This window comes from Podarcis liolepis (assembly GCF_965112155.1).
Source record: "Podarcis liolepis genome assembly, chromosome: 17".
In the NCBI taxonomy this organism is placed as follows: Eukaryota; Metazoa; Chordata; class Lepidosauria; order Squamata; family Lacertidae; genus Podarcis; species Podarcis liolepis.
The window spans coordinates 15,013,627-15,026,631 of NC_139571.1; the positions used below are offsets into that span (position 1 = coordinate 15,013,627).

General features: G+C 43.2%; 1 protein-coding gene across 3 annotated transcripts in view; it reads left to right on the plus strand.

The window, feature by feature from the left end:
• SLC24A2 (solute carrier family 24 member 2) overlaps nt 1-11,985 on the plus strand; it is an 82,593-nt gene extending 70,608 nt beyond the window's left edge. For all 3 annotated transcript variants that reach the window (XM_083483382.1, XM_083483384.1, XM_083483383.1), the window contains 4 exons: nt 3,957-4,085; nt 7,637-7,726; nt 8,724-8,890; nt 10,094-11,985. In XM_083483382.1, the coding sequence (XP_083339508.1) occupies nt 3,957-4,085; nt 7,637-7,726; nt 8,724-8,890; nt 10,094-10,343 (636 nt within the window). In that variant the 3' untranslated portion in view covers nt 10,344-11,985. The remainder of the gene's footprint in view (nt 1-3,956; nt 4,086-7,636; nt 7,727-8,723; nt 8,891-10,093) is intronic.
• The last annotated feature ends 1,020 nt before the right edge of the window (nt 11,986-13,005 follow it).

Below are 13,005 nucleotides of genomic sequence, written 5' to 3' on the forward strand. Positions count from 1 at the left end.
GACACCCCTGTTCTAGGCCATGAAAATTTATACTGCACTGACAGCCCAAACCTGTGAGGGAACACAGGATTAAAGCCTTTATCTGCTGGTCTTTCAGTAACCTTGCCAAGCTGACACAGCTGCCCAATGGCAGGTGCTGAGCTACTTGTTACACTACTTAACTCAGGCCAATAAAATCTTGCAAGCCTGTTCCTCATAGCTTCTACTAATCTGAGAGTAGTGTACTTTGCAACCGTTTATATTTCATAGAGTAGCAATGCACTCTATTTCATTTCCGATAAACAAAAGCTACCACTCGCTTTCCAAAGAAAAGGCCATGTATTACTGTATATTTTCTTGCTGCTAGCATTAGAATGTTATGTTCTATAGCTTGGCACTGAGTATGTTTGATTTTTTAAAAGGCCAAAAGTACTACAGGAGCCGCTCGCTGAAAAAATTAGGCTGCCCTATGGAAGATCATCCAGAAATTTTATATACCTTTTAAAAGCACCATTCCCCTGTTAGATAAGCAGTTAAGCAAGTTCAGCTGTAATTGTTCTAACCTGTGACTTCCCTAAAAATAACATTCACTTTCACATTAACATCTCCTCCCACTCAGACGTGTTCCTTTTTTACCAGTTTCTATGGAAACCAAATCAGATATATATATATATATATATATATATATATATATATATATATATATGCACGCATGCCTGCCATGGCAAAGACAACTTCTAGTGAAAAGGGGCAAACTTAAGTCCATATTGTTTTCTCTGTGATTAGTAAACAGCTTTATTGAATGACTGTGGCAAAGTGGGTTTTGCTTGATACATCAGAGGGATAACACAGGATTTACTCATTTCAGGAAAAGTTCCTCTCTGGAGTGTTTTCTCTCCTTGCAATGCATACTGGGCTACTTTTGTCAAAATAGCTTGACTTTTAACTATGAATAGTTGGCCATTTCTCCCTATCCCATTATTCCTTGGGATCACTGAATGTTTCTAACAAGATAAACAGCTTTTGGGGGAGTGAAGAGTGAGAACATGCATTTAGATGGTGTGGTTCTGTAGAATTATATCTCTTCAACTCATGGGTTGCAGTTCTGCTCCTAAGGTGTATCACATCTGTGTCATCAGCACTGCAACCATTGGTCATTTAAAGTTTTTTAAGGAGAATGAACAGACAGAAGCAGAGCAAAGGTGAATCACATTACTCCAAAACATGGTTAATACCAACAAAGTAGGCAAGGAGTGAATTATCACAGGAAAGGCTGGGAGCAGTAGACCATCTCAACTTTACAAACCAGTATATTTACAGAGACTTTGGTAAAGGTAAAGGGACCCCTGACCATTAGGTCCAGTCGTGACCGACTCTGGGGTTGTGGCGCTCATCTCGCTTTATTGGCCGAGGGAGCCGGCGTACAGCTTCCGGTTCATGTGGCCAGAATGACTAAGCCGCTTCTGGCGAACCAGAGCAGCGCACGGAAACGCCGTTTACCTTCCCGCTGGAGCGGTACCTATTTATCTACTTGCATTTTGACATGCTTTTGAACTGCTAGGTTGGCAGGAGCAGGGACCGAGCAACGGGAGGTCACCCCGTCGTGGGGATTCAAACCTTCTGATCAGCAAGTCCTAGGCTCTGCGGTTTAACCCACAGCGCCACCCGCGTCCCTTACTTTAGTACTGGACTTTGGTACTGGACTTTAATTTCCCTTTGCTGCGTTGATCTACACAAGCAATTTTTGACTGCTTTTGGGTGGCCCCTGCTCCTCTAATAGTTGTGTAGCAGAGAGTGAGACTTGTCATCATCATCACTTTTAATTTGTATACCGCCTTTCTATCTTACAATACTCAAGGCGGTTTACAAGCTGAAGAAACAAAGAATGTACACCTTATAACAATTTAATGCAATACAAGAATGTGATAATGAAACAGCTTTAAAATAAGCAATCGACATCAAATAAAGTAACATTCAACAATCATTAGAATAGTATAGAATTATAATATCAGCATATAAAAATTAAACAGAAACCTGATTTTAACAATTGCAATAAATAATTTCAAAACTACAATCAATAAAACAATGGCAAACCACAGTGCATAAAATAATACAATACAAATTGAGAAGCAAAGACTGGAGGGTGGAGCAAGGCAGGTGGAAGGCAAATTGCATCAGCTGAAAATCCCTCTTCTGCAGAACTATTAATGGTTCAGGAGCCCTGTCCTCATTTTCCCCTGGCCAGCCAGACTGTGAGCTCAGATCACTGGCAAGCAACCAGTTCTGAGAGCAACCTCACGCAGATCACAGTCTCCGCACAGGTGATTGATGCCTGTGGCAGCTAAGCCAGTTTCCCCCATAGTTCATTCAGCATTGGCAAGTTGAAGGAATAGCTTACGCAACATGCAGAGTGCAAACACTCCACTTCAGGGGGAAACCGGAATGGTGCATTACGGCGAAAATTCACTTGCAAAAATATTGGAGCCTATGATGTTAACATGATGAAACATCAACTACACCTGCTTGAAAACAATTTGGAATAGGCTCCTTCGGGAGATTGTGGACTTTCCTTCCTTGGAGGTCTTCAAGCAGAGATTGGATGGCCATCTGCCAGGGCTGCTTGAGCTGAGATTCCTGCATTGCAGTGGGTTAGACTAGATGACCCTTGGGGTCCCTTCCAGTTGTACAGTTCAGTTATTTTACGCATAGTAACTGAGTCACGCTGCTTCAGAATTGTAGCAAAGCTACTCAGTTCAGCAGCGCTGTCGCAAACTGCTGCTGCTGATAATGCAGGAAGATGGCAACATCATGGTTAATAATAATAATAATAATAATAATAATAATAATAATAATAATAATAATAAATCTATACCCTGCCCATCTGGCTGGGTTTCCCCAGCCACTCTGGGCGGCTTCCAACAGAACATTAAAATATAATAACCAATTAAACATTAAAAGCTTCCCTAAACAGGGCTGCCTTCAGATGTTTTCTAAAAGTCTGGTAGTTGTTTTTCTCTTTGACATCTGGTGGGAGGGTGTTCCACAAGGCGGGCGCCAATACCGAGAAGGCCCTCGGCGCTGGACCTCAGTGTCCGGGCTGAAGGATGGGGGTGGAAATACTGGACCGAGGCCGTTTAGGGCTTTAAAGGTCAGCACCAACACTTTGAATTGTGCTTGGAAACATACTGGGAGCCAGTTTATGGACCAAAACACATGTTAAAGTATATCCTAATTGGGATTTAGCATTTCTGTAGCCTGTACAGGAATCCCATTTTCCCCATCATTAAAACCCTTGCAGAGTTGTTTAGATTAAGAAATATTAAGTAGGTGCAAGCTTTTTACGGCTGAATTGTAACTGATTCTCCTATCCGAACATTCTACGTAGTGAATAGCCTCTAGGCTAGAAAATGAGTTTTCACAGTACAGGTGGTCCCCCCCCCCCCAATCCTTTGTGAGCACATGCAACATTGAATGGGCTCTGCACTATAGAACACAGAATCACACATTCTGGGCACATGCTCCATTTTTTCAAAGCACGTTTTTAGCCCTTATTGCTGAACATGAATGGGAAATGTTTGGTGAATGTTCAGGAGCTGGATGGGAAAGAGGAGGGAGAAGTTTTGATTATTCAGTGCTCTGTCAAGTTTTTTGCTGCTCCCCATTACTAGCAAAAGCAAAGCAAATTCACATATTATATAACTGGGTTATATAATATTGCAAAAAAAAAAAGTTTTGTTTTTTTTAAAAAAAGGAAATTCAGTGAAAAGTGTACATAGTTGGGACCCAAGACTGATTTGTAACTGTTACCTTTCTTATATCACAAGATGCTAAAACTTGTATAGCTTTTATGCTGGTATTATTATTATTATTTACCACCCTTTATCTGAAAACCCCAGGGCGGTGTGCGACATAAAAAAGCACAACTTTCCGTTTTGCAGCCAAATTAACATTATTGCAATTTCTCTCCCTTGTAACAGGAAGAGGAGGATGAAGATCAGCCCCTCAGCCTGGCCTGGCCCGACACGCCTCGCAAACAGCTCACCTATCTGGCTATTCTCCCCATCGTTTTTCCATTATGGGCTACCCTGCCTGACGTCAGAAACCCTGTAAGCAGTGCAATGATTATTCCCTTTTTGTATAGGATTTGAAATATTGGGTATTGTCAGGGAACTGCCATCAGCTCAGAGGCAAGAGGGAGAAGGGCAGCTGGATTGCAGAGAGCCTCCAAAGATCGTGGGAAGCAGCACTTCCTCAGTGGAGGAAGAGCTGCAGGGCTCGGAGGATGCAAGGCAGTGCCAGGACACCTTGCCTGAGCAAAGCAGGGAGGAGGGAGGTTCCCCTTTACCCAAGCCTTCCTTGCGCAGGAGGCTTTCGCGCAGAGAGGGGAGGCGTCGGCTCGGGGTCAAGAGACTACTCTGCTGGGGAAAGTTTAAGGACCGCCCACTCTCAGATTCTGCTAGTGAGTGAGCAAGACATGGAATAGAGGCGTTCTGCATTGCAAATGTTTTGCACCAATAATAAAGCCTTTGAAAAGACCAGTGAGGGACCTTGCCTGATCGCTCTCGAGCAACCACACCGATAGGCATAACAGGTATCTTCCCGTTTCAAAGTAGCAGATCTTCTCAAGATGTGTACGGTTGTTAGGGATCTGTAACTATGTTCATGATCCCTTTGCCTCCATTAAATTTCCTGATGGAAAAATTGCCCAGCAAGAGTTGCTGCGTGAAATGACATTTGGTTTGAGCCGTTCTTAAGCTGGCAGACAATAGCAGTGAATATATTGCCATTTACCTATGTAAATATTTAATGGCAACCTATAAAATACGGCATGAATAGTCCTTTCATGTTGATCCCTGTGGCTGTTTCTTTAGATGTCTATTATCAGTACATATGCATAAGAAATAGTCCCCCTTGGATTCTGCAGGCGCCCAACAGTTTGTGTATCCTTCAGTCCCCTCTTCTGCAGAAGTTTCTGCATCCATTTGGAGAAAGTGTTTTCCATAATAGAATCAAGGGAGCACACCAGTTCTTTCCTGGAAAGAAATTCCGTTTTTTGTTTTTAATTTCAGTGGAGCTTACTTCCATACAAATATAAAAAGTTTCACAGCCTAAGATTGTGCATGTTTCGCTTCTCACCTTTAATAATAATAATAATAATAAATAATAATAATAAATTTTATTTATATCCCGCCCTCCCCAGCCAAAGCCGGGCTCAGGGCGGCTAACAAGCAGCCTGCCCCTCCCAAGTGAAGTTGTAGCCCCTCCATTTACTATTTTGTATTTCCTTCAGTGGGACGCAGGTGGCGCTGTGGGTTAAACCACAGAGCCTAGGGCTTGCTGATCAGAAGGTCAGCGGTTCGAATCCCCGCAAAGGGGTGAGCTCCCGTTTCTCGGTCTCTGCTCCTGCCAACCTAGCAGTTCAAAAGCACATCAAAGTGCAAGTAGATAAATAGGTACCCCTCCGGCGGGAAGGTAAACGGCGTTTCCGTGCACTGCTCTGGTTCGCCAGAAACTGCTTAGTCATGCTGGCCACATGACCCGGAAGCTGTACGCCGGCTCCCTCGGCCAATAAAGCGAGATGAGCGCCGCAACCCCAGAGTCGGTCATGACTGCACCTAATGGTCAGGGATCCCTTTACTTTTAGGCTTTAACACCTTTGTAGCATGCGCAAATGAGCAGCAAGGCAACTGGTTGCACCATCATACAGCGTAGACCAGGCATGTCCAAAGTCCATTTTGGGGGCCTAATCCAGCCTGCCGGTCGGTTTAATCTGGCCCCTGTGGTAGTTTATTTCCTGAGGTAAAATCCTAAAAAAACCAAAAGCTCAACGACTTTGAGGGGAAATCATAAAAAAGCTCAACAACTTCAGTCCTTAAAAAAAGCCACGGTCCGTCATTTCATCAAATCTGGCCCTCTGTGAAAAAAGTTTGGACACCACTGTAGACAGATTAAACACTTAAAGAGAAATTCTCTTGGAAAGTCAGGGCCAGTGCAAACCAGCTGGGGTTGAGGAATGTACTAACTCTGATTCAAATGATGTCCCTGTATACCTTTTGTTGTTGTCGTTGTTGTTCTCAAAACCTATTTGGGCACATTTTCCAAAGAAATCTTAATTAAATCACGTATTTCTAGCAATGGATTCGTGCTGCTCATAGGAATATGCTTTAAGGAAGAACTCGTTTGTTTTATCAAAAGTTATTTGGTAGTAATAATGACTGTCACCCAGTTAAAGAAATCTTAGTCCATTATGGATTGGCTTTAATCAAACTGGTAATTCATTCTTCATGCTTTGGGGGACGTGGGTGTATTTTCGCAAGTGATACCATTGTAGGAGAGGCATTACCTCCCGTGAAGAATAAATGTATCTTCTTTGATGGTGCCTATCATCTGTAGATGTGCTGTATTCAAAAGCTCGCTAGGCAGCACATTTTAATAATGTTAATTATTTTTCTGCACGTACTTACACAAAAGCACTTAGAGTTAAAATAATTAACATTACTAAAATGTGCTGCCCGATTATTTGGGGTGCTTTGGAATTGATTAACCTAATGTTTAAAGGTTGTCGCTCTAGTTTTAATGTATTGCATTTCATAATTTAAGAGCTGAAATGTGCATCAAGGAAATCTAAATTGCTCAGATGAAGCATTGCATATCAGCTGCCCTGAGCCAGCTAATCTTCCTTCAAGTTGCTGAATCCAATTGGTGTTGTCAGGGTGGAAATTGGATATTTGCTTTATAGAAAATACTTGTCAGCATGTCCTATTGCCATGACGGCAGGAAAGATGCCTAGTAATAAGGAAGGTGCTAGGTTCTTTCCAATACGTATTACAAAAAAAGTCATGCATTTCTTCTGGAAGGAAATGTACAGATGGGAAATAGGCAAAGGTAAAGGGACCCCCGACCATTAGGTCCAGTCATGGCCGACTCTGGGGTTGAGGCGCTCATCTCGCTTTACTGGCTGAGGGAGCCAGCATACAGCATCCGGGTTATGTGGCCAGCATGACTAAGCCGCTTCTGGCGAACCAGAGCAGCACACTGAAATGCCGTTTACCTTCCCGCCGGAGCAGTACCTATTTATCTACTTGCGCTTTGAACTGCTCGCTTTTGAACTGCTAGGTTGGCAGGAGCAGGGACCGAGCAACGGGAGCTCACCCCGTCGCAGGGATTCGAATCGCCGACTTTCTGATCGGCAAGCCCTAGGCTCTGTGGTTTAACCCACAGCACCACCCATGTCCCTTCAGATGGGAAATAGCCGATGGATAGTTTCAACTAATCCTTTCAGAACCCGTTTGCCATGCCCTCTCTCACATTAGAGATGCAAAGATCTTGTGGAAATGTGCTTCGAAGACACAGGGGCATTTCAAAACTAGAGGAGGGGGGTAACAACATTCAGCAAATTGCAAGGGCCGGCTCCTGGATGCATTTAGGATTAAATTATGAAAAGGTTTATTACAGGAGCATTTCTTCTGATTATTTCTGTCTGCCTTGAAGGATTAGGTCAGAAGGATAAAAATGTGGTTGGGGTGGATTGGCCATGCACATAGAAGCAAAACAGATTATACATCTGGGTAAATTTCAGTAGAATGCCTCGTTTTGTGGACTTTGGACTAAACTAGTAGCACCTCTGCTTACTGTTCCCATTCTTTCTGTTTTTCAGAGCTCAAAGAAGTTTTTCCCCTTAACGTTTTTCGGATCGATCTCTTGGATAGCAGTATTTTCTTACCTAATGGTCTGGTGGGCACATCAAGTAAGTGAAAGAAGCATCTCTATTTTGTGTGTAACCATTCCGGTCTGAAAATTTCACTATATCGCAAGCTAACTTAACTTGATACATCTAATGGCTTTTTTACTCTGCTTCTGTACCTTGACGATAAAACTGGTAGAGTGAGATGAAGCTCTGGATGTAAGGATGGGGGACGGAAGCTGTTTTTTATTTAGTACTGTTATTTAAGACCTTCTGGGGCAACTTAAAACAGGAAAGGGATATGGAGCTGTAGAACAATACCATAAAATAAGTAAAATAGCCATTTCAGCATAAAAACAGAACAGGGTACTGAAGAAACCCACCCTGGAAAAATAAAAAGGTCTTCAGCTGGTGCTGGAAAGATGCCAGACAAGAGGTGCCACAGTCGAAAAGGCCCTGTATGCAGGCACGGCCCTCTTCATTTGAAAAAGTGCTATAGATCTGTAGAAGAAATTCTGAGGATAATTTTTATATCTAAAAATGTACCTATGGAGTTGGGGAGCTAAAATAGCATGGTGCTCAAAAGCGAAATCAGCAGCACACCTAACAGCTTGAAGAATGCCAGACCAGCTAAGGGAACAGGTAACAAATGCTGAAAGCCCTTTGAAAGAAGACCATTGGTGTTATTAGTTCAATAAGGAAAGCTCTCTTCATAGATCAGCTAAGACTAAATATGGACTCACCAAAGAGCAAAGGGAAGGTCTGCTTGGACATGTAGCCATTCTTCCTCCTGGCGACCTGCTCCATTAAGGACGTCAGCCCTGAATTAAGCACACAGAGAGACTAGAGCAGGCATAGGCAAACTCGGCCCTCCAGATGTTTTGGGACTACAACTCCCATCATCCCTAGCTAACAGGACCAGTGGTCACGGATGATGGGAATTGTAGTCCCAAAACATCAGGAGGGCCGAGTTTGCCTATGCCTGGGCTAGGGTATACTTCTCTACTCTGCTAAGTAAAGTATGTTTCACCACGATTTCAGCATATTATTTTGTGTTTAGGTGGGAGAAACCATTGGCATCAGTGAAGAAATCATGGGTCTGACGATTTTAGCTGCAGGCACATCGATCCCTGACCTAATTACCAGTGTTATTGTGGCACGTAAAGGCCTGGGGGACATGGCAGTGTCCAGCTCTGTCGGAAGTAACATCTTTGACATCACTGTGGGGTAAGTAATGTTTTTCTTATTTTTTTAAAGCGGCAGATCCCAATTTTAACTTAAGCCACAGATTGAAACTTCACACTACAGTTATTAGTTGCAGTTCTTTCTTGCTACTTTGGGGGAAAGATGTAAATTAGAAATACGAAACCTCAAGGGGAAAGTAGTTCTCAACCTGTGAAAGCTGCTCAAAGTTACTTCTCTTCATGGATTTGTTTATCATTTTTACCGCTTAACATACTAAAAATCTCTTAAGAGGTTTACATAGGAACAGGTATTCAAACTAAGTCTAAAGCAGACCCATTGAAAACAGGGAACATGACTTTGTTAGGCACATTCATTTGAAAGGGTCTACTCTGAGTAAATTGAACATAATAAATGCTAATAAAATGCTCTAAAATCTGGATTAAAAACAAGTTAAAATAAGACACAACTGCATATCACAAATAAAACTGAGTGGTTTATATTAACAACCCAGCCATGCATAAAGGCATGTTAAATGTGACATTCTTATGCTAGTTGGTGTTGGCTTTATCATATAGCTTTCACTGCCACCATGTTGATGGTGTGGCAAAATGCACTTTTGCTGCCTTTGACCACTGTCCGGAGAATGGTGTGATACTCAAGGTGACAGGAGCCGGTTCTCCTTACAGTGAACCTCAGCCAGCAACCTCCTCGTCATCTTCTGGCGCAGAAAACCCTTTGCCCCTTCTAATGCACTTGTTGTTGTTGTTTAGTCATTTAGTCGGGTCGCACGCCAGGCACTCCTGTCTTCCACTGCCTCCCGCAGTTTGGTCAAACTCATGCTGGTAGCTTCGAGAACACTGTCCAACCATCTCGTCCTCTGTCGTCCCCTTCTCCTTGTGCCCTCCATATTTCCCAACATCAGGGTCTTTTCCAGGGAGTCTTCTCTTCTCATGAGGTGGCCAAAGTCTTGGAGCCTCAGTTTCAGGATCTGTCCTTCCAGTGAGCACTCGGGGCTGATTTCCTTCAGAATGGAGAGGTTTGATCTTCTTGCAGTCCATGGGACTCTCGAGAGTCTCCTCCAGTCTCTAATGCACTCCCATTCTCCAAAGAAATGTTTCCGTGCTCCCTACTGATAGCCTTTCCAATGTCGCTTGTGAGCTAAATCACACTGTCTTCCAGTGGTTAGCAAAGCCTACCTTTGTGAAAGCGTTTCCAATATTGTCTCTCTCTCTCTTCCCCCAACAGCCTTCCTCTGCCATGGCTCCTCTACGCTGTGATCAACAATTTCGTCCCCGTGGCCGTGAGCAGCAACGGGCTCTTCTGTGCAATAGTCCTCCTTTTCATCATGCTGCTCTTCGTCATCCTCTCCATTGCGGCTTGCAAGTGGAGGATGAACAAATTCCTGGGCTTCACCATGTTTGGGCTTTACTTTGTGTTCCTGATCGTCAGCGTCCTTCTAGAAGACAGGATCATCGTGTGCCCTGTGTCTATTTGACAAGGAAGGAGGTGCCGCTTTCTTGAACAACACCCCCCTCCCCACACACACACAAATTGCAAAAGCAAATGCCCAAACCAGAACCAGACAAGAGCAAAGAAACAGTCTTGCAAGACAAGATAAGCAACGTCTTTGGAACCCTCTAATTTAAAACAGTGGGGAGAGGGAGAGCTGAAGTCATGAAGCGAGGCGTGGAGAAGTTCAGCTCATAGAATTGCTGCTGCTGAACCGTGATTCAGAAACATGGTCTTGGAGAAGTCCCGCTGCTTATCTGTTGGAGGTATTGTGCATGTATTTTATAACAATGTTAAGCTATTACGTATGCTACACCTAGGATCTGCTCCCATGCATCTTTCTCTCTATATATATTAACAAATACATGCTACACAAAGAGAGAGAGAGAGAGCAATATCTTATAAACATACAGAGAAATGCCGATATCCATCTTTTGGGAGACACAATTCTCCTGTTTGGGATTTTATCTGTTTGTGTAATGTAACAGAAAGAGTTATCAGTACCCAGTGCTGTCAGCATGAAGCGAACGACAGACAAGACACGACTCTCCGTGGACCATGTGCTGTTCCAGTGCAGCTAGCACGTGACGTGGACACGGAGGCTCTGCAGGTTTGAGAAGCGTGCAGATGTTTAGAGCAGATCAGTAGAAGTTGGGTTGATCCACACACCCCAGACTGTGAGAAATCAATAACCTTTATATGAGGCCAGTCGAGTTAAACAAAACAAAAAGTTCGGATTCTTGCATCTCCTGTATGTTCCTGCTTATCACAGCATTACTCCAGCAGCAAGCAACTATTATGTACATGTGTGAAAGAAGCGCCACAGGTCGCATATCACAGAGGTTGTGCATTGCCTCTTATACAGTACTTTACCAGTGGCGGACGTTTGCACACTCAGATGTGCAGCATTGGAGAGGCGAGTGGTCAAGCGATGTCCATGCATGTGAGAACCAGCCTTTAATCCCAAAAAAGAGGCTTGCTTTGGCTTCCTTAGAAGGATCTCTGCATTTTTGCTATTGTTCTTCATCTATATATATACATATATATATATTAGCAAGACATCTTTGAGGTACTCACAGGTAAAACCCACACTTGAAGTGTGGACTCCCATCGCCCACAGCATTTACATAAAAATGTACCACTACTAAGTAAATATACTCATTTTGGTAGCGCAGCAATACTGTAAGGATACAAAGTCATTTTAAATGCTGTTTCCATTAGTGCATTTGCCTTGCCATATGAAAGATGCTAGTGTGGCTTCCGTGTAGCTCTTTAAAATAGAATTTCAAAACTGCTCTATGATGGGGACAAGAACAGAAGCGGATAAATCCCATAGGTTATTTCCTTTTGCTACCTGCACTGCTGTGCACACTTCCACGTTCCTTTTCTGCTAAAGCTTTGGGGATGTTTGAGAAGGTAAATCATTTCTAGGGATGTGGAACTAAGTGGTTTGAAGCCGTTTTCTGAAGTTGCTGAGAAATGTGAAGATCAAATTGGGACAGTGAACAATTAAAGTTTCATCCATCTCCTGTAGAAGCCCCAGGAAGAGGGACAGTAGTAAAGAAGAAGCAAAAGAGGTTTCATATTTACTAAGACTCAGCATTAAATAGAACAGCTGTAAAAAACTTTTTTAAAAAACCAGCCCTTCCTTCTACAATAATCAGCACTTATCTGTGAAGCATCTTTTACCTTGTTAAAACTCATGCCATCTCAGTTCCGTGATTGATACATTACCAGGATACATTGATATCCTAGGTCACCCATGCGCCATGGAAACATGATACTTAAGACCATATAACTGAGGACTCAGCAGATGTTGATGCTGAGCTTTCCTGTTCGTCTCACGCTTCCGCTTTCCTTTGTACTCTGTGTATTCATGCATCTGTACATAGCTATATTCATGCATAGCTATATCCAGGTAAATCACAGAACTCACAGAAAACAAGCCTAGATATTAGCCTAGGCATATTAAAACAAAAGTGGTGAAAGCGAGATAACAAGTGAAAGCAGGAAAATTAGCTGCCCCCCACCAAATACTAGCAGCATAACTGCTGTCCCTTTCTTGTTTCTAAGCTGCTACAGCATCTTCCCGGGCAAACCTTTGTTTGTTGTTGTTTCCTGGAACATCGCTGGTGCCCTTTAGAGGCCCTGTTTGTTCATTGTGCCCTTTGGGGTTGCATCCAGGGCTGGGCTTGATACTGACACACATACCACCATGTTGTAAATTCTATGCATGTTCCTAGAGGTTTACTCCAGCTTCCAGAATCTAGCAGGGCTTTCTGCCATCTCACAGGATTGCAGCCAAAGTTAATATCCGTACGTTGTGTTAAAATACCTGGGCTAGGATTCAAAGATCTGTCCGCCCCTAAAGAAGGAGCTTTGCACTTGTGTTTCACAAACATCTCTTCTGAAATGCAAAACTGTTGTAATAGGACACTGGGTGGGGAGGTTGTGGGGGAGGTCAGAGATTGCTCTGGATGCATCTAAGCCCTTGGACATGCCCAAAGCACTTCTTTTTATCTTGGCCCTTTTTATCTTTGTTTGAAAAGTTAAAGTGTAATTTGTTCATGCCCGTAGAACAGGCACATCCAACTTGCAAGAGACTGTGATCTACTGTTGTTGAGTTTTTTGGGGGGAGGGGGAGCTTT